Below are 26,039 nucleotides of genomic sequence, written 5' to 3'. Positions count from 1 at the left end.
GACGCGCATGCGCGTAGCCGGAGCGACATCTTGCTTCTGTGTCAGTGGTAGTAGACCGACATTTGTCTAGTGGACACCGGGATTGACAGGTAACCGGGAGGAGGGACAGATGGGGGACACGGTGCTAGTTAACATGCAATATTGCAGTCTTAAGCTGTAGCAGATTAGTGTTAGAATAATGTGACATTTTCTATTGTGGTTTCCTGTACCCACTCTTGCTAATTGCTAAATATCTAATGTCTATCTATGTTACATCTATTTATATTACATGTGTGTGTGTGTCACCTGCATATACATTTACTGACAGCTAGCATTGCTACATTATTATGGTAGTAAGCAGCATCCTTTACATGAAATGAGGGGCTCTTATTGCTGGGTATTTGACTTGTGGTCTCCTAGTAAAATTGCCCTCCATCCGGGCTGTGCATTGTATGGTGCCACTGCCATATGAGACAGTAGAGATGTTTTAGTAGATGCAATTAGCTTTGTAGTAATCTAGCGTTATGTTATGGTTTCTTTTTGTGCTTTACTGCACTTAGCTATTAATACTGTAAAATATATAGTGCAATATGTATGTGATAGTTAGGGCATAAATGATATATACAGGCCCATCTGGGCTCTTAGGGGGGAAGTCAATCATGTGCGAAGTCCCATTGGAGTCGTGCGTGATGCACGGCTACGAGCCCTAAGTAAGGCTGCTTATTTTTGCTTACACCTCTGAGTATAGTACTGTAATGTCCCACGGCTCTGAGTAACCTCATGCACAATTAAATTATCCCAATAGAATGATGCACTGATAAACACCAGTGCGGTAGGGGGCCTATATGTTGACAATCCCTTATTGATGCCTATTGTTACAACAAGTCATTCACTTGAAAGACCCTGACTGCACTAGAAAAATTACAATCTGATTATTATGTGAAGCACTATTGGGCAGATTCATTTCCCAGCGGTCCATGCACTGTTACCGTTACTACAGTAATTTTAACGCAGATTTTTGCTCGTAGAGCTGCAAGCAAAAATCAGCCTTGAAATTAACGTAGTACTGGAAATAATGTGCAGCTATTACTATAGTAACGGTAATAGTGTGCAGGCTGCATTGTTCTAAAGAACAGTCTTAAGCTAAAGAACAATGCAGGGGATCGAATCTGCCCCTATATGTTTTCCTCTGTACTAGTTTTCATAAATGTCCCCAAATTTTTAAAGTTTTGAGTGACCTCACTTGCTGTATCTGTCATTGAGAGAACCTTTTGTTGTATCCACCTTTGATGTCCATAAATTTGCTCTACATTTCTTATTCGGTGCCAGCGTTGCCTTCGCTTGTCATTGGAACTCTGATTCTTTGCATCAACTGTCAAAAGATGGCCACATAATTAGTGATATCACATATGATTTTGTGCAATTGTCTAGATATTGCATTATGCATGAGCCCAAACAAACCCTGATACCTGATAGTAATCCAATGAAAACTGGTTTGATTGGATGCAAACGTTTGGATGTGTTTCATAGAGCTCCACTCTTAAATATCCTGTAATTATTCCTGGTGGCTCTGGGCTACTTTCTACCAGACAAATGAGTATCTTTGATACCTCTTGTGATTAAGAATCTTGATACCCAGGGCCAGAGTCTTAAGAGGAGGAAATCATAGGCACCAGCCTGACATTAAGAGTAGGATGACTGGGAATACTTGTGGGACTGATCAAAAATTATTGGCATGTATCTGGTGTTAGTGTTATAATCTTGTTTTTCCACAGTTCTAAGTAGGGATGTGCACCGGCGACTTTTGAGGTCTCGTGTTTTGTGTTTTGGATCCGGATTTTCGTTATTTTTGGGGTTCGGATTTGTCTCGCAAAACACTTGACGAAAGGTCTCGGTTCGGATTTAAGGTTTTGGATTCGGATTTTTTTTGAAAAAAACATAAAAAGTTTAAAAATCAAGTTTTTGGGCTTATTTTCACTCCTAGGCTATTATTAACCTCAATAACATTCAATAACAAGCATTTCCACTAATTTACAGTGTATTCTGAACACCTCACAATATAGTTATTAGTCCAAAACGTTGCAACAAGGTATCTTTCTGGACTGCGTAGAGGAGTGGGTCACCACAATATATATTAAAAACCCTGAACTTTTATGATTCGCACCAATAAATGTACCTGGACTGCGTAGAGGAGTGGGTCACCACAATATATATTAAAAACCCTGAACTTTTATGAATCGCACCAATAAATGTACCTGGACTGCGTAGAGGAGTGGGTCACCACAATATATATTAAAAACCCTGAACTTTTATGATTCGCACCAATAAATGTACCTGGACTGCCTAGAGGAGTGGGTCACCACAATATATATTAAAAACCCTGAACTTTTATGATTCGCACCAATAAATGTACCTGGACTGCCTAGAGGAGTGGGTCACCACAATATATATTAAAAACCCTGAACTTTTATGAATCGCACCAATAAATGTACCTGGACTGCGTGGAGGAGTGGGTCACCACAATATATATAATAAGAAAACCATCAACTTGTTTGATTCGCACCAATAAATGTACCTGGACTGCGTAGAGGAGTGGGTCACCACAATATATTAAAAACCCTGAACTTTTATGAATCGCACCAATAAATGTACCTGGACTGCCTAGAGGAGTGGGTCACCACAATGTATTAAAAACCCGGAACTTTTATGAATCGCACCAATAAATGTACCTGGACTGCGTAGAGGAGTGGGTCACCACAATATATTAAAAACCCTGAACTTTTATGAATCGCACCAATAAATGTACCTGGACTGCGTAGAGGAGTGGGTCACCACAATATATATAATAAGAAAACCATCAACTTGTTTGATTCGCACCAATAAATGTACCTGGACTGCGTAGAGGAGTGGGTCACCACAATATATTAAAAACCCTGAACTTTTATGAATCGCACCAATAAATGTACCTGGACTGCGTAGAGGAGTGGGTCACCACAATATATTAAAAACCCTGAACTTTTATGAATCGCACCAATAAATGTACCTGGACTGCGTAGAGGAGTGGGTCACCACAATATATTAAAAACCCTGAACTTTTATGAATCGCACCAATAAATGTACCTGGACTGCGTAGAGGAGTGGGTCACCACAATATATTAAAAACCCTGAACTTTTATGAATCGCACCAATAAATGTACCTGGACTGCGTAGAGGAGTGGGTCACCACGATATATATAATAAGAAAACCATCAACTTGTTTGATTCGCACCAATAAATGTACCTGGACTGCGTAGAGGAGTGGGTCACCACAATATATTAAAAACCCTGAACTTTTATGAATCGCACCAATAAATGTACCTGGACTGCGTAGAGGAGTGGGTCACCACAATATATTAAAAACCCTGAACTTTTATGAATCGCACCAATAAATGTACCTGGACTGCGTAGAGGAGTGGGTCAACACAATATATATAATAAGAAAACCATCAACTTGTTTGATTCGCACCAATAAATGTACCTGGACTGCGTAGAGGAGTGGGTCACCACAATATATTAAAAACCCTGAACTTTTATGAATCGCACCAATAAATGTACCTGGACTGCGTAGAGGAGTGGGTCACCACAATATATTAAAAACCCTGAACTTTTATGAATCGCACCAATAAATGTACCTGGACTGCCTAGAGGAGTGGGCACTGGGCACCACAATAAAATATATAAAAAACCTTCAACAGGTCTGCATTACACTACACATACGGCTGCTCCTCCATCCTCTCCATCATATACATGTTGGAGTTTTAGCGTGTGACAACCTCTTGTTTTTGATAATGTCAGTGCATTTTGAATATTTTTTAATTTGCCCCACACCACTGAATGTACTTTATCTATGATACGCATCTATCTATCTTGACTGCGTAGTGGGGTGGCCCCGGTACCCAATTTGATACCGGGGCCACAATAAAATAAATACACCCTCCACGTGTCAGAATTCCACCAAACAAGTATCTGGACTGCGTAGTGGGGTGGCCCCGGTACCCAATTTGATACCGGGGCCACAATACCTCCTCCAAACATGGTACAGACAATTCGTCATTGAGATCCCATCAAGTATGTTAAAGACAGACAGGGTCGAAGTGTTATTGGTTGACTTTGTAAACCAAAAAACTGTCCCTGTTGCACATAGTCGTGCAATGAAGACTGACTTTTTCATTTAAAGGCACCATCTTTCAAGTGTAGTGTTTGTAAGTCTAAGTCATATTATACTTTTGGTAAAATTGGTTTATTTTGTTCCTCTTTATGGTAACTACTAATAGAATTAAAGTATTAAATAGAAGCGGCAGTTCCTCTTTATGGTAATTAGTAAAAGAATTAAAGTATTAAATAGAATTAAAGTATGAAATAGAATTAAAGTATGAAATAGAATTAAAGTATGAAATTGAATTAAAGTATGAAATAGAATTAAAGTATTAAATAGAATTAAAGTATTAAATAGAGTGGTATAGAGTTGTAGTGTGGTATAGATAGAGTGGTCCCCACAATATAATAATAAAACCCTCAACTGGTCTGAATTCCACCAAACAAGTATCTGGACTGCGTAGTGTGGTGGCCCCGGTACACAATTTGGTACCGAGGCCACAATATAATTAAAAAATTGGGCATCAACTGTCACCGTTGTTTAATATCTGATACACCTAAATATGGACTGCACAGTGGAGTGGCCCCGGTAGTAAATTTGGTGCCGGGGCCACAATACCTCCTCCAACTTCCAAGTGTAGTGTTTATAAAGACAGACAGCGTCGAAGTGTTATTAGTTGACTTTCTTAACCCTAAAATTGTCCCTGTTGCAAATATTCGTGCAATGGACAGTTACTTTTTTATTGAAAGACTCAAGCTTTCAAGTGTAGTGTTTATAAAATATAAACAACAATACAGTAGTTTTAGAGCACGTCAATACCTCTTGTTTTAAATTATGACACGGCATTTTACTTTTGGTTTAATTTCTTGAATTTTTTTAAATTTGGTTTTACTTTTTGAACATGGCAAACGACTGTTGATTGGTCATATAATGCAAAAAAAAAAGTTCCAAGATGGAATTGTCCTTGGGCCCTCACACCCACCCTTATGTTGTTGAAATAGGACATGCACACTTTAACAAACCAATCATTTCAACGACAGGGCCTACCAAACAACTTTGGCTGAAATGATTGGTTTGTTTGGGCCCCCACACCAAAAAAGCTATTCATCTCTCCCTGTACAGACTAAACAGGCTCTACTGAGGCAAGATGTCGTCCTCATCCTCAACCTCTGATTCCTCTCCCCCTACAGTGTGTACTTCCTCCTCATCACACATTATCAATTCGTCCCCGCTGGACTCCACAACCACAGGTCCCTCTGTAGTATCTGGAGGGCAGTGCTGTACTTCATTGAGGAATTGATTATTCATTTTTATAAACATCATTTTTTCAACGTTGTGAGGAAGCAACCTCCTTCGCCGCTCACTGACCAGGTTCCCCGCTGCACTAAAAACTCTTTCCGAGTACACACTGGAGGGGGGACAACTCAGGTAAAATAGAGCCAGTTTGTACAGGGGCTTCCAAACTGCCTTTTTTTCCTGCCAGTAACAATATGGACTGTCTGACATGTCTACTTGGATGGTGTCAGCAAAGTAATCATCCACAATTTTTTCTATTGTGACAGCATCCAATGCAGCGAGAGTAGACATGTCTGCAATGGTTGGCAGGTCCTTCAGTCCGGACCAGATGTTATCAGCATCCCCGCCAGTGCCTCTTTTGGGAAAACTGAGCTTTTTCCTCGCAGCCATAGATGTGGAAGAAAATGAGGGTGGAGCTGTTGGCATGTCACGGTCCTCTTCAGAGGACAATCTCCTGACCAGCAGGTCTTTGCACCGCTGTAGACTTGTGTCCGCCGGAAACAGAGACACAACATACGCTTTAAACCGAGGATCGAGCACGGTGGCCAGAATGTATTCCTCTGACTTTAAAAGAGTGACCACCCTCGGATCCTGGCAAAGCGTACGAAGGGCTACATCCACAAGAGCTACATGCTTGGTGTAATCGCAATGGCTTTCCAGCTCCTCCCTCACTTTCTCCAGCTGCTTCTGCAACAGCCTGATCAGGGGAATGACCTGACTCAAGCTGGCAGTGTCGGAACTGACTTCTCGTGTGGCAAGTTCAAATGGCTGCAGAACCTTGCACAACACGGAAATCAGTCTCCACTGCGCTTGACTCAGGCGCATCCCCACTCCTTTGCCTATGTCGTAGGTGGCTGTGTAGGCCTGAATGGCCTTTTGCTGCTCCTCCATCCTCTGCAGCATATAGAGGGTGGAGTTCCAGCGCGTCACAACCTCTTGTTTGAGGGCAGGGCAGGTTCATGCTTTTTTGATGTGCCTCTAGTCTGCGGTAGGCACTGGCTGAATGCCGAAAGTGTCCAGCAATTTTGCGCGCCACCGCAAGCATCTCCTGCACACCCCTGTCACTCTTGAGGTAATGCTGCACCACCAAATTAATGGTGTGGGCAAAACATGGGACGTGCTGGAAATTGCCCATATTTAATGCCCGCACAATGTTACTGGCATTGTCTGACACCACAAATCCCCATGAGAGTCTAAGTGGGGTAAGCCACTGGGAGATAATTTCCCTCATTTTCTCTAATATGTTGTCAGCGTTGTGCCTCTTATTAAAGCCTGTAATACACAATGTTGCCTGCCTTTGCACGAGCCGCCATTTTGTAGTTGCTGCTACTGATGCAGCTGTTGCTGTTGCTGCGGAAGGGGATGCATCTACCCAGTGGGCTGTCACAGTCATATAGTCCTTCGTTTGCCCAGAACCACTTGTCCACATGTCCGTGGTTAAGTGGACAGTGGGTACAACCGCATTTTTTAGAGCACTGAGGACACTTGATCGTACTTCTCTGTACATTTTTGGTATCGCCTGCCTAGTGAAGTGGAATCTCGAGGGGATTTGGTACCGGGGACACAATACCTCCATCAACCCTCTAAATCCCACTCCACTGATGGCGGACACCGGGCGCACGTCTAACACCAACATTGCAGTTACAGCCGCAGTTATACGCTTTGCAATAGGGTGACTACTTTCTAAAACTGACAAGGGCCTCCTTGTGTGCTCTTTGTACCACCCTTTCATTAATGATGATGTGAAAATCCCCTTTGAAAGGCTTAACTTAGTGATACATAAAGTGATTAACCCAGATCAATCTGGGTTCTTGCAATGGGACTCTACCAATATCCATCATGGATACCTTCTCAATAATATATAGGATAATCACTCTAAATTGGGCTCTCACGTAGTGCTATACATTGACTGCTGAAAAGGGGTTTGATTTGGTTAAGTAGCCATTTTTATGCTTGATCATGGAGGTACTGGTCTGAATTATATGTTGTGAATCAAAATTATGTATTGCTCTCCACCAATCCTTGGTCAGGGTAAATGACAGATTGACTCACTCATTCCAATTGCTTTGGGGGGTTGTGGCAGCCATACCCTCTCTCACCATCCCTATTTGCTTCTTTGGCCATTAAACCGCTAGCTCGTCTTATCATGTCTTCCTCTGAGCTGGTGATCTGAGTGTGTTAGTAGAAAATATTTACAAGAGCTGTAAGAGGTAACATCATTTTTTCTAGCACTGACAAGTATGTGAGGTCACATAGGAGGGGATGATGTTTGCTCACAACACTAGACAGTCACAAGTGTTTACAATAGTTCTAGCAAGACATTTTCTAATATTTACTTACCTGTTTTTCTCATACTAATGAATAAAATGTTCATGTAAAAAAATTACCAAAAGTCAGTATATTTCCAGATCACAATCCATGGATTGAGCAGTTCTTCTATTTTTGTTACATGATGTCTGAATCAAGTCAATGAAATATAGCTTGATTAATTCGCTTAACTGAAGATAGTAAGTTACCACATACCTAGCTGCCACTTGCAATGCATCCAATCCTTTAAATACTTGGGTATACCAATCCACAAACACTTGGCTAACTTTTATTTGTATGAACTTTTTTTTCTGCTATACACAAAATGAGTGAAAAAATTTAAAATATGGGCAGATACCTACCTCTTTTCCTTGTCTAGGCAGAGTCTGTTTAATTCAGATAACATTTCTCCCACAGTTAACATATTTTTTAGATAGTCTCCAGTATGGATTCCCAATTATATATTTTGAAGGATCAATTAGATTGTGTAATTTTTCCTTTGATGATCACAGGTCTCAAAGCTTAGCCTGTCCACTGTCAAGCTACCACCTGGTTCTGGGTACTGATTATGCCAGTTTTTAATCTGTACTATTTAGCTTTTACGTTGATAACTGTTCATTGGATGATTGACTCAAAACAATCCAACCGCTGTACTGGAGGCAGCTGTGATTGGGTCATATGAAGATTTACAATTTCATTCTATCAGAGGTCCCACCAGATACAGTACTACATCATCATCATTTATTTATATAGCGCCACTGATTCCGCAGCACTGTACAGAAAACTCATTCACATCAGTCCCTGCCCCATTGGAGTTTACAGTCTAAATTCCCTAACATACACACACAGACGGAGAGAGACTAGGGTCAATTTTTGATTGCAGCCAATTAACCTACTAGCATGTTTTGGTTACTACACCACCACCTTCTCCACAAATGATATTTTAGAGTCTTGGAGGGCCTTTGTGACAAAGTACTGTTGATGAGCCCTGGTCCCATGACCCCTATTTGGGGTAATCCCAACCAGGAACCCTACTTGTGTGCTGTCACAGGAATAGAGGCATTATCAGATATTATTAAGGGCAAATATCTCCAGCTGCAGCATGTGACAAAAGCTCAATTTGGGAAGGGAATTTGTCCATAACGTTTAGTAACTTGGAGTTGTTGCTTGTAGAGGTAAGGCTTTGTCATACTATGTCTAGTATATATAGTCTTTTGATCAGTGAGGCCCCAAAGCTAGAGAGTTATTAGAAGTGATAAGCTAACATTCCCTCTCTAATGGAAGAGGTCCATGCTGATGTCTTGGGGTTAAATGTATTATGCTGTGCTCTCTGCAATTTGTCGGTATTCTGCGACTTTGCAGGGCAAATTCAAGACAACAATGTCTTTAAAGGCAAGTTTGCCCTTAGACATTACCGTTTTAAATTTAGCTGTCAAAGTTGCCGAATATCGGAGAGTTGCAGAAAGCACAGCATAATACATTTACTCCCTGGAGTGAGTTGGATTGCAGTTATCTCCTCAAGAGACAGTTTAATTCAGCTGCACTTCATATAGGGTATACATTACCCCCATATAGGTGCATTGGATAAATCCTGCAATTTACATTTTTTCCAGAAGCCATACTAAGACAGGAACATACTTCCATATGGTATAAGGGAAAACTATTTATATTGGAGGAAGTGGTGCAGATAATGTATAAAGTGGTGGCTTTATATGTTCCCAGGTCCCTTTCCCTCCTGATTTTTGGACTGGTGGAGGCGGAGGGAGTATCTGCTAGAGCTCATAGATCTTTAATCTCCATGACAATAGTTTCTGCTAAGAAAGCATTTGCTGTTAAGAGAAGCCACTAAGTTGCTCCCTTTTAAAACTTCTGGTCAAGAGGTTGCAGAAGTGAGGGGGGAGGTCTGCAATGCCATGTCGCCCTCTGAGTTCCCCATAGCGGACGTAGACACGGTAGTTTCCCATTGTCTACAGGGTGCAGTTCGGATTGAGTATGCTCAGAAGAGGTCTCCTCTCTGCTCTTTTCCATGGGCTTTAGCGATTGACTCTTTCGCCCCTGCCTATTGCTACAAAATTACTTAGATGTCAACTTTATATATATATATATATATATATATTATAGATATCTATTTTTTTTTTCTTTCTTTATTGAGTTTTAAAAGAGCGTACAGCAAACATACCAAACAATACAAAAATAACTTTGACTAAAACAGATCCGCATTTGTCAGGAGGACCTCTATAAAACTATACAAAATAGTAGAACAAGCCTGAATTTACGGGACTCCGAGCTGCTGGCGGGGGGAGCCAGAGTAGAAGATTTATCAACAACGTAGTCCACTACAGCATTAAAGTCCCCACCCATAATCACTTCTCCATGGCGGACCTGAGAGAGCAAGGAGTCTAAGGAAGCAAAAAATGAGCGCTGCTTTTGGTTCAGGGCATATAAGTTTACCAAAGTATACAAGATATTGTTGAGTTTTCCCACTAGGATCAGGAAGCAACCGTCCGGGTCGGAGTGGGACACCAACAGCTCAAACGTTACATGAGAAGCAAAAAGTGTTTTTTCTTTCTAGAATCGCAAGCATGAAAAGTAAAGGGATACAATCTAGACTTCAATTCTGGGTAGGAATGACGAGTAAAGTGCGTTTCCTGAAGAAAAACTACATTGGCCCTATGTTTAAATGTGAGATAGTGTCGTGTGTTTTTGTGGGCTGTTCAAACCTTTGACGTTCAGGGAGAAAATCCTAACTGTCATCAAAAGGAGAAGGATGGGCCACCTCAGGTCCCCCAACGAGGGTCAGACTTGCTAGAAGAGAACAAACAGAGTACACAATATTAGCAATATAGTAATAAGTACCATAGAATCAAAAAGTGCCTGAGGATAGGAAGAAAGGGAAGGACAAAAAAAAAGGGGGTAGGGAAGTGAACAGGACCAGTATTGTGGGGGCACATCTGATCCACGATGCCGGCCAGGAAAAGTAAAGGGATGTGCCAATAGCGGGGCAAGGCAGGTCAAGGGCAGTAACCCCATTACGGGGGCGTGGACAGGGATACAGAAAAAAGTCCCGTGGTCCCAACTACAAGAGGTGAACGACCATGTGACCATGACATGGTCAAAGGAGCTAAAAAGAAAGCCAGGTGGGTGAATGTCGTGAGGGGTGAGAAATAACTACTGCCTAAATCTAGAAATCCGGTCAAACAGTAAGAGGTACGGCAGTAGTAAAAGGAATTTCTAACACAGTAAAAAAGTAACACCGCAAGAACACAGAAAATCAGTGAAAAACAAGATAAAACGCATCCTATTTTTAAGGTACATCACCCCTTCAAGTCTACAGGAGAAGGACCGAAAACCAGTGGTCCGTCATGTAGAGAGAACAAGATGACTTAGTGAGAAAAACACAATAAGAACATATCCAGGCGGAGGAACAGAGGGAGGTGGCTTGGCGGCTCTAGTCACCGTCGACCACACGGTAGTCGGGAGTGTCCTGGTGGGAGGAAACAACTTCATCCATTTTAGTTTCCAGGTGATCTGTCCTGTCTCCGAGGTCATGCAATTCAGCCTTGAGAGAGCCTATCGCTTTTTGCACTTCAGTTTAAACTGCCTGCACTGATCTCCTTGTATCCTTGAACAGAGATTGTAGGTCTTTGCGAGTCAGTGGAGAAGAATTCGAGTCATCGGAATCTGAATGAGTTTCATGACGTGGAGATGAAGTGCTCGTAGTCTTTGCTTCCGTGTAGGCAAATTTCTTAAGGCTCTGAGGAAGATCTGAACCACCCACCTTCCTTCCTCCTTTTGGTATGGTTTACTCAGTGCAGGGGCTACAGATAGGTCAAATAGGATGTACTGTTACGAAAAATTCTGTGTGTAGGGTAGAAGAGAAGACTGTGTCACGACATTCCAGGTTAGGACCCTGGCCCGCGGGCCATATGGGACGTCACAGATTAGTTCATGTTGCATATTGCATTAATTCAAAACCGTGCTCCGCTTCGTAGAAATCCGGCATAAAAGCAGAGCAGAAGATGTTGTCTAATATTATATAGACTGTGGAGGTGGCAGGGATCAGAAAGTGTAGTGCCACTAGAGCCACAGTTAGAAATGCAGACAGTAATCAAATCGGCACAAGTATGATATGCAATCAGACCAGGCGATCACAGCATGTACTCACGGCAGAGGGATATTGATGACCCCAGCCTGGTGGCCGCAGTACAAGTGGCCAGAGGGGGGAGTCCCAGAGAAACTTAGCTGCTCAAAATTCTCCGAGGGCTGCCAGCAGTGTGAGGAGCTGTGTTGGGGGATCTTGTGTAGTTGTGCAGATAGCAAGCAGTGTGAAGATAGCAGGCAGCACACCCCGACAACAGCAGGAGTGGAGTCGACCGGGGGTAGGCCAGATGTTAAGGCTTCCGATCACCCGGCAGTTGACTTTCGTTGGGGCCAGTGAGACTTGGAGCGGCCGTTAAGCCCCGTCTCCACCGGAAGTGGGATGTCGGGGGTATAGGCTGAACTGGGCGCCGGGGCTTCAGAACCGAATTTAGGGCTCCTTCCATGGCAGCACAGGGGAGCGCTCGGGGAGCCAGCAGAGAGCACCTGAACCAACGGCACATACCAGGGCACACCTCTCGGCCAGACAGAGGTATGTGCAGCAGGGTAGACACCAGGGACCACAGGAACGGCCCAGAGTTGGTGCCAGTGTGGCAGCCCGACCACAATTATAGCTTTATCGGGAGCCCACAACCTCCTATAGCGGATAAAGGCAGGTTAAATCGCGGAAGGGGGTGCAATTCCCTGGAAAATTTGCCAGATAGCCGACTTCGGACAGGGAGCCCTCACGAAACGTAGCCAGCTAGCATGGCGCCCAATCCACTCCCCGGTAAGATATTAATATTTATCCTCCCTAACCAAGAGAAACTTTTGTTCCTGCCACACCTTCAGATCGGTATGGATTTTGTTTATAATGGGGAGGAAGTTATCTGTATAAAGCTTTGAAATATCCTTATTAATAGTGACCCCTAGATATTTAAGATGAGTGGGGTGCCATTTGAAAGCAGAAGCATGTTGTAGGCCTGCCACTGCGTTAATGGGGAGTGGTTCTTTTGAGTACCACAGACTTTGAATAATGTATTTTGAAGTTGGAAAAAATCCCAAATTTTTGAAACTCTTCAACCAAATTTGGGAACGAGACCACTGAATTAGTAATCACAACTAACAGATTGTCCACGAAGAGTGCTAGTTTGTACTCAACACCACCTACACATATGCCAGAGATGTTAGGATTTGCACAAATAGACCTTGCCAGAGGTTCCATGCATTTTACAAAGATAAGTGGTGACATCCCTGTCTTGTACCGAAAAATCTGAGAAATCGCCATTAATTTTAATCCTGGCTGTAAGATGCTTATATAATGCAAGGATCCTGTAAAGAGTCATCGGGCCCAATCCCAAGTGTCCCAGCAGGCACTGCATAAACATTCAATCTATCCTATAGAAAGCCTTTTCAGCATCTGTAGACAGTAACAGAGATTGAAGAGGTGCATGTGACGCTAAGTGAATTGGATCAATAACCTTTGTTGTCTTATCCCTGGCCTCTCGACCAGGGATAAAGCCAACCTGAATGAATGGTTTTTGGTAAAATAATTTTTAGTCTGTTTGCAATAAGTTTGGCAATTGAGATCTTGTTTTCGTCAGGACCTATAAGAGGGAAAAAAAGAAAACTACAGCAAGGGGTATTGCAGCACAAGAAAATAAAGAGACAACTCTTAAAACTGGAGAGACTTTAGTGGCACAACGTGGAGTACTCCCTCAGAGGGGGGGGGGGGTCTTCAAGTGTCCACAAGAGTAGGAGAAAGTTGTCGTCTCTTCACATTCTTCCTAGAGTTTCCAATAACCCGTCATCCCTCTTTTTCTGGTGGTAACAGATGTAGGTAATGATGTTGCCATTATCGAATAAGGACCAGCGGTAGATCAAGGGATGAACAGAATGACTCTAGGTCTGCAGGCTCATGAAGGACCTGTGTTTTACCATTAGCTGGTGACTTGAATGTTGAATGCGAAGGTCCACCTATACTTAATGTTTTTGCGGAGATCATCTGTGAGTGGTTGTAACATTCTGCACTGCTGGGGGATATGCCAGGAAAGATCCTGGAATATTTGGAGTTTCTGGCAATCATAATTGATCCCATCCAGTCACCTCATTCTTTTAAGGATCTCCTCTTTCTGTGTATAATGGTGTAACCTGCAGATTACATCGCTTGGTCTTTTGGTTGGAGAACCACGTGGTCACAGGGCTCGGTGTCAATTTTATGAGCTTTGTTGGGGTCTTGACCAAAGATCACAGTAAAAAAAAATTATGAGAAGGTATCAATCCGTGAGTCAGAATGTCCTTGGTAAACCCTGCACACCCAGGTTGTTCCGACGGCCTCTGCTGTCAAGGTTGTCAGAGGCTGTAAAATCTCCTTTAGGGTAGCCACTTGTTTGCGATCAGTCTGTATCAAAATACTTCAGCTGAAGGTGGAGTATCAGAGGTGGAAGAATGGGCGGGTGAGGCGGATGGGATGTCATTGCTCATATTGGAGGCATTTGAGATCTTCAAGAATTGTCGTAGATCTGTCCGTTGAGGTGTTTCCCTAGCTTCAATGTGTCCTTTCTGGAAGAACTTTTCTTGTCTTTTGCCATTTGTTTAATAGATAATGTCATAATTGGAGGCTTGCATAGGATGGTGATGTGCCACAGAGAAGTATCCTTGGTAGCTTAGGTCACCATTGGTCACACCCTTCCATGGTAAGTTTTTGGAAGCCATAAGGCCCAATTCAAGGGCTTAACAGTTGTGTATTCAAAACATTGGATGTTGTAGAGGAATGCTTACACCTGCATTATGAACATGGTCCTCTAGGTGATGACGGATTTGGATTAGAAGATCTTCCTTATAAGCATAGCAGTGTCTCCCGGGAAGAGCGAGAACAGATATAAAACAAAGCAAGGGTGGCAATGCTATGAAACGGGTAGCTTTACAGGAGCCCAAACGTGAGTGTAATAACAGTATTGCACAAAGTATCGGGAGTAAATCAAAGGCACAGACTCTGCAGCAATGGGTCAGGTGTTTTAGTGGATCAGCTAGTCTGTGTTTTCCAGTTAATGTGTAGCACTGAGTGTCTGGTATACTGGTTGTTTAGGAGATGGAAAGACACACACACACGACAGGGACCAATGTGGGGAGCAAGGTTCCTGGCTTAGATCAGATACGCTCAAATGAGGAAGCGGAGTTCTGGAAGATGGTCCGACTGGTATCTCCTCTCCAGGAAGCTCTTGTGGAGTTTTTAACACAGGAGCTACCTGACACTACAGCATTGGGTGTTCCGCTATGGAGTGTGGATGTGCAGGCACTAAGTTTTGTTGCACACTGGGTGTCTGGAAACAGTATGGCACCATGGCAGAGGTTGTGGGAGCAGGTGCATAAACAGGGTTTCTGCCCTGACAGGAGTCTTTGTAGCGGTATGAGTACTGGAAGTCTGGAGGCCGAGACTCTATGAAGCGCTGGAATTTCTGAGGCAGAATAAGAAGGAAACCAATCATACCAGATCCACTATGCGCTGGGATCGCCTCTTCGGTGGTGCGACAATTGGGAGGGTGCACTCCTCTATATGGCGGATTCTCTCTCCACGTTCAACCCAAGGGGGGAATCCTTGGAAGAAAACCAGACTGCTACACCGTAAGCAGTGGTTCGGTCAGCAGTTAAGCAGTGGCGATGGTCTGACTTGGATGTGGCTGGGGAGACTGCAGTATATCCGGAGAGGGTGATGAGGCTTGAACGGTTGTGGCAGAAGATGGGAGCAGACTCCAGATCTCAGACTTTGGGATGCGTATGCCTAAAATAAACACCATCAGGGGTTGCTCCAAACACAAAGATGCTATGTTGCAAACACAGGTAAATGGGGAAAAAACACTGATGTTTGAGGATAAGAAAGATTCCTCGCATGGAGCCTCGGTTAGGCACATATGATAATGATGGCAGCCAGGCCATCTTTCAGATCAACCTTCTCGGGACAATTGCAGTGCAGGGCTACAGTGGGCCAAGAATGCGTCAGAATGTCATTGTGATATGTTCCGATGCAGGAACTGTGGTGTCGCATGTCTCCCTGCCCTATCATGCTATTAGTCACTGCCTGGCTTCTGTCTGTGGCTCCCATCTAGTGTATAGTTACAGTAGTACTATATAGTTTTAGAGCATCACTTAGTGTTCTTTTGATATGGTCACTCATTGGGGGATAGAACATAATTATGAGCTGCGTGTCGTCATGCCTTTGCACATAACATAGTTGCTATTTTATTTTAAGGACATGAGCACCAGTCTGACTGTATATCGATTTCCTGGTGCATTGTTTACTTGTACATTTGCAAAGCAAGGACAGAATGCCGTATCCTTTTACCATTCGGTCACCAATGTTTTTTTGATCTCTATTTGTGAATTTGTTTGTATTTGTTGTTTTTAGGCACTGTACACAACGTTTGTGAAACGCGTTTATTTTTGTATCTCTTTTTATACTGAAGAAAAGTAAACCATACACTATACAGTGTAGAGGTGCTCAAACCCAGACCTCAAGATCGACCAACAGGTCATATTTTAGGATTTCAGTCTATAGAAACAGGTGGGATTAGTACTGACCCAAACAAATAGGTTCTCACCTGTGTATGATTAAAGAAATCCTGAAAACATGAGCTGTTAGTAGCTCTCTGGACTGGGTTTGAGCACCTCTGCTATACAGTATAGTGGATGAGGTACACTCAAGTATCTTTATCATGGAAAACAGTAGTGCGTTTTATCCTTGGTTTCCTGTATAGGTTGGGCCAAAAACAGATGTAAAAATCCTCTTGTGAACAAGCCTTTATAGTGAAATCTGACCTTTGTTTTTGCATGAGGAGACTGAGCCATTTGTAGCCTGTAGACATCACTTGTTTTAGATACTTGGTATGTAAGAGTGTTCGACAGGGGAGTATTTACAAACTGCAGATCCAGCACTATGAATGTAATACCTTTTCACACAAGCTCCAGTTACCAGATGGGTCTTATGAAAGAGTCAAGAGAAAGTCTGATGTGATATAGTGAGTTTCACCTACATGACTGACCTTTCGAAATGACCATTTCCATCCAGTTAAAAAATACTATGTTCTCAAATTTCCCACTTACTAGTGCAAATACCTGGACTGATATGTAGCTAATTGACGAGAGAGGGGTTTTTTTAAACTTCAATTGATTCAGCACATATTGCTGTGATCGGGAAATAAGTTTTGGGGAAGAACATTTGGTACTGGATGGAATGGGTCATGTTGGAAGTAGACCAACGTTTGGTGACATGGCATCCCACATGCAGTGGATGCTGACGGAGGGAAGCGGTATGCATTGCAGTTATACCATGGTCCCATGGTGTACCGGAGGCCTTGGGACAGCTTCACATCAGGTCCTGGATTATGCTTCTTCAGCTCAAGATTGTAAACTAGGATTATCAAAAGAGAAGAAGGGCAGGCAGACTCCAAGAACAATGAGGGAATTATGATTTTGGTGGTTTCTTGTTTGAATTTAGAGGCTTCTGTTGTAGATATTATTATCTCTTTGAAGGTTTTTGGCAACTTCGGGGACATTTTTAGTTTTTAGGTTTGTATATGTCCTGCAAACTTAAAGTATAGATTTATCTTTCTGTTTACATTTTTGTCCCTAGATGCCCCCCAAAAAATCAGCTCGGGGAAAGAAGACATTGGAGCAAACCTCCGAGAATAAGGAGCAGGAAGAGGATTCTCCTGGGAAGAGGAAGCGAGAGGCAGAATCAGGAACTGACCAAGTACCCCAAAAAACCACTAGAAAGAAAAATGCTTCAAAAGCTGATCCAGAGAGCAGCAAAGGTAACTCATACCCTATAGGGGTATATGTTGCCTAGTGTCATAGGACTTTGCTGACCTTGCAGTACCCAGAAGTCTTCAGCTTCACCTGCCAAACTATCCTTTCTCATACCTAGCCAAGAACTAGCAGCACTGAAGGGAATTAAGGTGTAGTAATACTTGTGCTATAAACTTGTATAGTGTCAGCCCAATCCTTCAGTCCATCTATGTGTACTAAACCTTGCCCACTTGTGCCTCATTGCTTTCTAACCTATAATTAAATGCAAAGCACACTTACATGTGCAGAACACTTGATATAAATGTATTTTTATTATAATTTATCCCTTGTCCTAATCAAATATATTGTAACATCTCATGCTATCAGCAGCACTAACTTTTGCCTGAATGACTGTGTAGAAGTAGACATCATCATCAACATTTATTTATATAGAGCCAGAAAATTCCGTAATGCTTTACAATTGGGAACAAACATTAATAAGACAATACTGGGTAATACATACAGAGAGTCAGGTAAGAGAACCCTGCTCGCAAGCTTACAATCTATAGGACTATAGTAATTACTTTTTCAAGGTGCATTTTATCGGGGTCTGAGCACCTTATTGTATTTAATCTTCAACACCTGCGCATGCAGGACAGCTTCAATTTAAGTGGCCGGTGATTGGTTACAGTTTTCTTCCCATCATATATATTCACAATGTGAACAGGAGATATGTTCTGCTCTTGGGGAGGCTGTGTCCTGTTCATTTGTGTGATTATATCAGTGAGGACAGGGCTGTAAGTGACAGACAGCTTCATGATGAGGATTGGAATGGAGACAAATGGGAAGCCACAGACTGAGAGTTACGTAGTGGAAGGAGCAGGGTCCTCCCACAGCACAGAGTAGTGATGTGAAGCTTAAACTGATTAAAGGAAGATTGTGTGGTGAAACACACCTCTATATGAAATGACGTTCATATGTGCGCTTTAACACTTATTTCTGTGGATCTCCTTTGTAGCATAAGTTGTATTTAGTTTTCTTCTGTATGATGATATAATGCTTTACCATGCAGGTGCGCCCGATGACCGTAAATCCAAGAAACGGGAAAACCTGCAGACAAGCATTGTGCATTACCTGTACCGGAGTACAGTAGGTGAAAATGTTCGAGCCAAGGTAATTTACCAGGCAGCTCTGCCTATTGTTCATCCAGTCATGCCTTGTGTGCAGTCTATCTACAGATGTTTTATTAGGTGTGTGTCCCTTCCCAGTACCTACAGACTCCATTCCTGCGCTCCCTGGCATCTTATATTCTCTATCGAACCAACAGTCCCTTTGACAGGAGAGTTACAACGCTTGAGTGGCATCCGACTCAGCAGAACACGGTGGCTGTGGGGTCAAAAGGCGGGGACATCATTTTGTGGGACTATGAGGAGCTTAATAACACCCTAATCCCTGGAGTAAGTCTCAGAGACCGGTATTGGCGGAGCGTTAACAGCTGGTCCGTATGTAGCCTCTCATCACTCTCCTTCTATCTTGCAGATCGGAGCAGGTGGCTGCATTACAGGGATGAAATTCGATCCATTCAATCCTAATCAGCTGTATACGGCATCCGTAGCGGGCAGCACCGTCTTGCAGGATCTGAGTGGGCGTACTGTACAGATGTTTACAAACACTGAAGACTGGGCGTAAGAGAAGATTTATTGTGTACATTACATGGCAGATGGGAAAGTGTCTCCTGGGAAACTAGTGGGTTCTTGCAAACAAAATCTAAACTTACTTAGCAGATGTCTCATAGGACAAAAGTAACATATATTTTAATGTTAAAATGTACATGTCACCTGCACGCAGAACAGGCAGCTATTGTGTGGGCAGCTAAATCAGCTGCCATTATCAACTAGTAATGGCAATTCCGGCAAGAAGCATTAGCCACGTTGTGCCTCTTATCTTGATGTCACTGGTCCCTAGTGTGTTGGCTGGCTGAATATTGGTTCAGCTCACAAAGCAGCCGACTCTTCTGTCAATTGTTATATGCACTTCTGGCTTCCTTTTTGCAAAACAAGCTCTCTTATAAGGCATTTGAAGGACAAACACATATTTATTAATAGTAATTATTATTCTTTATATAGTACAACACTCCAAATAGGACTTAAGACACATTCTTGCAGAGGGTGAGACAGCCATCTTGGGCGTACTCAGCTGCTATCCTATGGAATCATTCACATCAGTCCCTGCTACATAGGAGCTTACAGTCTAAACTCCCTACCACCCACACACACACACACACACACACACACACACTAGGGTCCATTTTTGTTGGAAGCCAATTATATTTTACCTTGTTTTTGGACTGTGTGGGTACAAATCAGCACTGGACGAAAGGCAGCAATGCTAGGCACTGTGCCACCGTATCTGCTAAGGGAAGCAGTATAGCAGGTAATCGCTTGCAGTTTGCTAGTTAATAGTAGTGCCAAAACTGCTAAATATTATACATTCTGTCATTGCTTGGGAAATATTACGGTGGTTTAATGTTGCAAGAGGAGTTTCTAAAGTAAATGAATTGTACACTTTAGGACAACCCTTCTTAATTTAGCCTGCACACCCCACCCTGTGTAAAACTAATGGATTGGAGGACTGGATTGACCGTACACTAATACCAAGCGGTGAGCTTTTACAGCACCACAGTAAAGTGAGCTGATCCGGCTTTGGGTAATAGTGGTTTCCTGGTCGCTACACAGGATGTTGCGGGATATGTTCTATTAAGGGGGCTGTTCAACGTTGACCATCTTTTTACATTCTCCTGCATTATAGATTCAGTGACCCTTTCTTTAAATAGCAAATACATGTGATGAATATGTATAATACATATATTCATTAAAATGTTAAATATTTTAAAATTATTTTTCTTTATTAATTTTTTTTAAATGGGAACTAATATATGAAATTGTTGGGGGCATTGTTATAAATAAAAATGTTTAAATGACCACTGAACCCCATAAATCTGAATTTTTCAAAAATGAACCATATAGATATAATGCAATTGTTGAGTGTTAGCTGATGTTCCACAGCAATGCTGCTGAAAAGTAAAATATTACCTCCCCGCTCCATTACAGACAGCTGAAGCGCCTGTACTAATGGGATGAGATGCAGGTCTGAAAGCTGAGTTAGAGAAGCACTTACCTCCTAACATGACAACCCGCTGTAGAAGGAAGAAAGAGAGCCTGGTGGGCATGTTTAGTTAAGTTTAAACCCTTAAGCTATTTATGTATCATAATCAGCTTGGTAATACACAATCTTTGGTGTATATAAATATATATTGATGTTGGTTGGTTTACTTGACCTACATTGCAAATTTGTTTGGCCATTGTGATTAATTGATAGTTTGATGCTGTCAGATGTGAATTGATGTGATCTAATAGAGCCAGTGCCTCCCATCACTGCCTATGTGAGATCAAGGTTCTGACCCGGAAGTAAATTGGAATAAAGAGTGGCCTGGTTCTCAGTGTGATCCGGATGTACTGTCCCGAACAGCTGGATCTCTGCGGTTTGGCTGCACAGGTGTGACCGTATAACTTACCAATTTGGGAGATTAGGCTGAATGACTCTACTCCAGCTTGACCTGTGTTTTGTCACAGGCAAGAAGTATCTGATTTATGGCCAATATAGTTATGTACTTAAAAAAATAGGCAGCACCTACTTTCGTACCATCATTTATGTCTAGTGTGTCATGTACTTCATTAAAGCCATGTATACCTAAATGTGAGTATATTTATGCCCCAAAATAGAGTTTTAGTAATTTAGATTATTTACCTTCCTCATTTCATGTTTGGGTTTTGGAAGCCACTGTTGCTGGGATGTCGCAGTGATGGACGATGTTGGCAACCAGCTGCCTTGTTTATAGTTTCCAGTGGTAATTAAGGGAAGCCTTTTAGGCACCTGTTACATGAGGAAGTGTAGCTTCTGAACAGTGGAAGGGAAGGTAAGTGCTGTATCTATCAACAATGACTATTGGGGTATAAGGAAACTTATTAAAAAAAAATAAAAAATAATTCTGAAGTTTGAGTTCTCTATCGAAAACAAATAACAGCGGTTGAACTAATAACTGTTCTGTTCTCTTCTAGCATGTGGTACTGCAGCTTAGATGTATCAGCTAGCCAGCAGTGCGTGGTTACAGGCGATAACGTGGGCAACGTGGTGCTCCTGGAGACGTGTGGAAAAGAGGTATGTACTGTGCACGGGTTGACCTTGGTCTAAGGCTGGGTACACACTACAGGTTTTTCAGTCGATTATCAGGCCAATCACACAAATAATCGTTTGGCCCAATCCTGCATCAGTGTGTACGCTCCAACAATGAACAATCGTTCCAAATCACAGCACAGCACATCCTATCGTTTGATTTTTAAACCGGACTAAAAATCTCGTTCAACGATGGAACAATTTGGTTCCAGTTCTGCAGTGTGTATGCGCTCAGGACTGCCAGTGTCCATAGATCTCTATGGAGTGTGCAGAGTCACAATCTTTTCAGCCGATGGTTATGACCGATGACGAGCACAGATCTGAAGGGGAATCTTATAAGACATGTATAGTGTGTTCACATAAATCGGCTGCTGACCGGGACTTTCAGTTGTTGGTAAAATTGTTAACTATTTCACTTCAGGGAAAATTTTCTGTATTGTGTACCCAGCCTCAGTCAGGACATTATACTCTCATCTGTGGCAATATCCAATCTGTTGATTGGACATAAATACATTATTTCTTTATTGCTTATTTTTTTTTAAATTAAAGATCTTTAAGCTGAGGCTGCACAAGAAGAAAGTGACACATGTGGAATTTAACCCTCGATGTGACTGGCTTCTGGCCACTGCCTCTGTGGATCAAACGGTCAAGCTCTGGGACTTGAGAAACATCAAGGACAAGTCCAGCTGCCTCTATACCATGCCACATGCTCGCGGTGTGAACTCTGGTAATGTTGACTTATTCCATTATTCAATTCATTGATGAAAAGCTGCTCTTTTATGGAAAACAGATCAATTGTTTTATCTTCAGTTTAATCCCACATACTTTTCCAGAATTGTGGGATCTTCTCCTTCTTTGCTATTCTCATAGATTGTAAGCTTGTGAGCAGGGCCCTCTTACCTGTCTGTCTGTATGTATTACACAGTTTTGTTTTATTACTGTGTTTGCTCCCAAATTGTGAAGTGCTATGGAATATGCTGGCGCTATATAAATAAATGTTGATGAAAACTGGTCTCCAAAAATGAGAAGTGTAGACTGCAATGAAGTGGTGTTGTCCCACCACATGTGTTGTCATAACTCTAATTCAGGCTCATAATGTAATTAGATTTCAAAATCACAGAGCAAGAAGCATTGTTGATATGCATGCTGCAACTTGTAGTTCCACAACTGGAAAAAAACAGGTGGTATACCTCCACCTCATTCTATCAATTGTCTGTGTGAGTATAGCTAATCTTCTTTAACGGGTTCTTTGCAGCTTATTTCAGTCCACTGGATGGAGCCAAGCTTCTCACCACTGACCAGCACAGTGAAATCCGAGTTTACTCTGCGTATGATTGGTCAACGCCACAGCGTATTATTCCTCACCCACATCGCCAGTTCCAGCACCTGACTGCCATCAAGGTTTGTGGTTTGGTACCTGCTCCAGAATGAGCACATGTTCTGTTTATATAGACTGACTATTATGATGGTATTTAGAAGCATATTTTACTGCAGTGGATAATGTTTTTTGGTTTTGACCTTTTTTTTCTTCATCTAGGCCACGTGGCATCCCCGTTATGACTTGATAGTTGCTGGACGATACCCAGACCCTCAGTTCCCAGGGTACACAGCAGATGAGCTGCGCACAGTGGATGTGTTTGATGGGCAAAGTGGGAACATAGTCTGCCAGCTGTACGATCCCTATGCGTCTGGTATTGTCTCGGTGAGGCAGTCTTTCCTTTTAAACGTCTTTTATGGTGTTAATGTAAAATTTGTGTGGAAGTGCCAGTAGCATTTAAGTGTTGACTGTGTCTAGGGAATATTTCAAGATGACTTCTGATTTATTTATTTTTTTGTCTTTTTGTAGTTGAACAAGTTCAATCCAATGGGAGACCTATTGGCATCAGGAATGGGTAAGCACTTTTTTTGTTTGTGTTTTTTTTTAATAATCAATTGTGTATAGTTTCAAATCTACAAGATAAATTACTTGAAGCTATTTGGGTAAAAAACATATTTGGCCATAAAAATAAACATGTATTCACAACTCCCACTTTCCTTCTTTCGTCATTCTGCTTTGCAATCTTTTTATCAAAACGTAAAAAAAAGCGAGGAGGAAAAGTAAGTGGGAGAGGAGTTGCCCAAAAAGAAAATAAGGGGGCGAATAATGATGTAGACTATTACTTACAGAATTAGGGCACTGTCACATGAGCATTTTAGAATGCTGCGATTTTCTGAACAGAAGTCCACAACATTCTAAAGTGATTTGAAAGTGATTAGGAAATTCCAATCACTCCACAGCGATTCTACAATCAAAACTACTGCATACAGAGTTACATGGTTCAACATAATTTTAAAAATGTTATTCCTTTAATATTTGTCATGATTTTGCTGTGTACCTTCTTGCAAAGGGTAGCATTGAAAATTTCATACATACGACCCTTAGTTTGTTCTGGCTGAAGAGAATAAGTAGTAGATCTTATAGACAATAAAAAAGATAATGAAGTCCTTTTTTATCACTTAAAGCAATTTCATTTGGTCAGGTGACACATGCTTTTATCTGACAGCAACTCTGTTGCTCTTGATGTAAATGAAAACATGTTGCATTGTGTTCCTCTGGAAAGGTTGGTGGGGGGGGGGGGGGGGGGTTTGTGCTCTAGTTTGCAAATTGGTGACATAAGCGATATCTTTGTTCTCCATGTTTGTTCAAGGTTTTAACATCTTGATCTGGAGTCGTGAGATTCTGCTGATGATGAAGCAAGAAGAAATGATGAAGGCGTTGAGAGATAAGGGGATTCCGGTGGGGAGGAAAGAACCACCAAAATCTCGCCCTTCCCATTCTCAAAAGGACAAGTCTGGCACATCAGAGACAGGGAAAACGCTGACTGTTGTAAAAGAACCAACTAATAAACAACGTGGAAAAAGCAGAGACAAATGAACGTGATGGAAGGACCCAGCCTGTGACATTACACACTACAACATCTCTGGCTGCTGTAACCAAACTCCCGTTGTGCCTTACTGCACTGGTTTCATGAAGCAGAGCGCATTTGGTTACATTAGGAGGCACTTTTTTTTTTTTTTTTGCCCAAAACAAGAAAGTCCTATTGTTCTTGTCTCGCCCCTCTCTCTGCATCTAGGAAAGAAATGGGCATCATCCTCTTCCGGCATCATATCTCTTGGTTTGAAAGCATTCCACAGTGGTTTGGAGCTGTCTGGGAACTATTTTAGGCAAAACGCACCTAGATATAACACATTATATAAACAACTGGTTTGTTTTATATGTCATTTGAGATAAAAGGTCATAATGAAAAACAAGCCATAATGTTCCTTACTGTTCAGATGGACGTTACATTCCCCCTTCTGACCATCAGTGGTAGCTGATGGAAATTTGCAGTTTAAGTGAACCAATAACCTTATGAAAGCTGGTTCAGTGTAAGACAATGATTGCTCAGTGATTACAGTTGTGTACACCAGCCCATTAAGTAGAATATTCATAGGAAGAAAAAAAAACCTACAGCAACTCATTAAATGTGACTTCCTTCCACCTTGCCGAAAATACAGATTCACTACTTAGTCTGGTGTTTTTAAGTGCAGGATCTGTAGTAAGCGTTAGATGGGACTTCCCTGCACCTCCACTTCCTGGCTTTGAACGGATAGTTTTATAAGGACAGTTGTTAAAAATCAAAGTAATAGCCTAGGCTAAGTGATAAATGAGATACCTAGCATTATCTCTCTTTCATTGATATAGCCCAAACTTCAAGCTCACGTAAACCATTTAGCAACTGCTGGACTGAATGTCCTAAACCTCAGAGTGAAAAAAACCCCACAAACATTTCTAACCATACCCCATATTGTGAGTAAAGAAGACTTTCAACGCTGGTCCTTTTTGCCTGAAAGTGTTGAACACACTCTTTGTGCTTAATGCTGGTCACTAGTTTTGACATTGATCAGTCAGAATAGGCTTCAAAGTGTGTTAAGGGAGCAGCATCTGATTGGTTGCGATGGTCTCTGCTAACCGTATTCTGTGCTCTGGAGAATGGTTTGTTTCTAACATCTGACAGATGTGGCAAAACAAAAACGGAAAAAAAACAGCATCCAAAAATTACTGTATCTTTTAATGAGTGCAAAAAACAGTATCTATATATGCAGTAATGGGTTTAGAAATGGAAGTGAAGGCCCCTCTATGTGTGTATATATATTGTATGCTTCTTTAAATTCAGCCTAAATAAATATGGCATTTTTTTTAATTGTT

The 26,039-nt window shown here is 42.0% G+C and overlaps 1 protein-coding gene across 1 annotated transcript; it reads left to right on the top strand.

The window, feature by feature from the left end:
- Positions 1-26,039, top strand: DDB2 (damage specific DNA binding protein 2). The gene is made up of 11 exons (XM_075188156.1): positions 1-89; positions 17,424-17,604; positions 18,651-18,751; positions 18,847-19,035; positions 19,118-19,263; positions 21,697-21,796; positions 22,361-22,538; positions 23,067-23,212; positions 23,349-23,513; positions 23,658-23,703; positions 24,499-26,039. The coding sequence occupies exons 2-11, from the start codon at positions 17,424-17,426 to the stop codon at positions 24,723-24,725; spliced, it is 1,479 nt and encodes a 492-aa protein (XP_075044257.1). The 5' UTR covers positions 1-89; the 3' UTR covers positions 24,726-26,039.

Source organism: Mixophyes fleayi, chromosome 10 (assembly GCF_038048845.1).
Source record: "Mixophyes fleayi isolate aMixFle1 chromosome 10, aMixFle1.hap1, whole genome shotgun sequence".
Classification (NCBI taxonomy): Eukaryota; Metazoa; Chordata; class Amphibia; order Anura; family Limnodynastidae; genus Mixophyes; species Mixophyes fleayi.
Note: the sequence above shows the minus strand (reverse complement) of the source record. Positions and strands in the feature narration are given on the sequence as shown.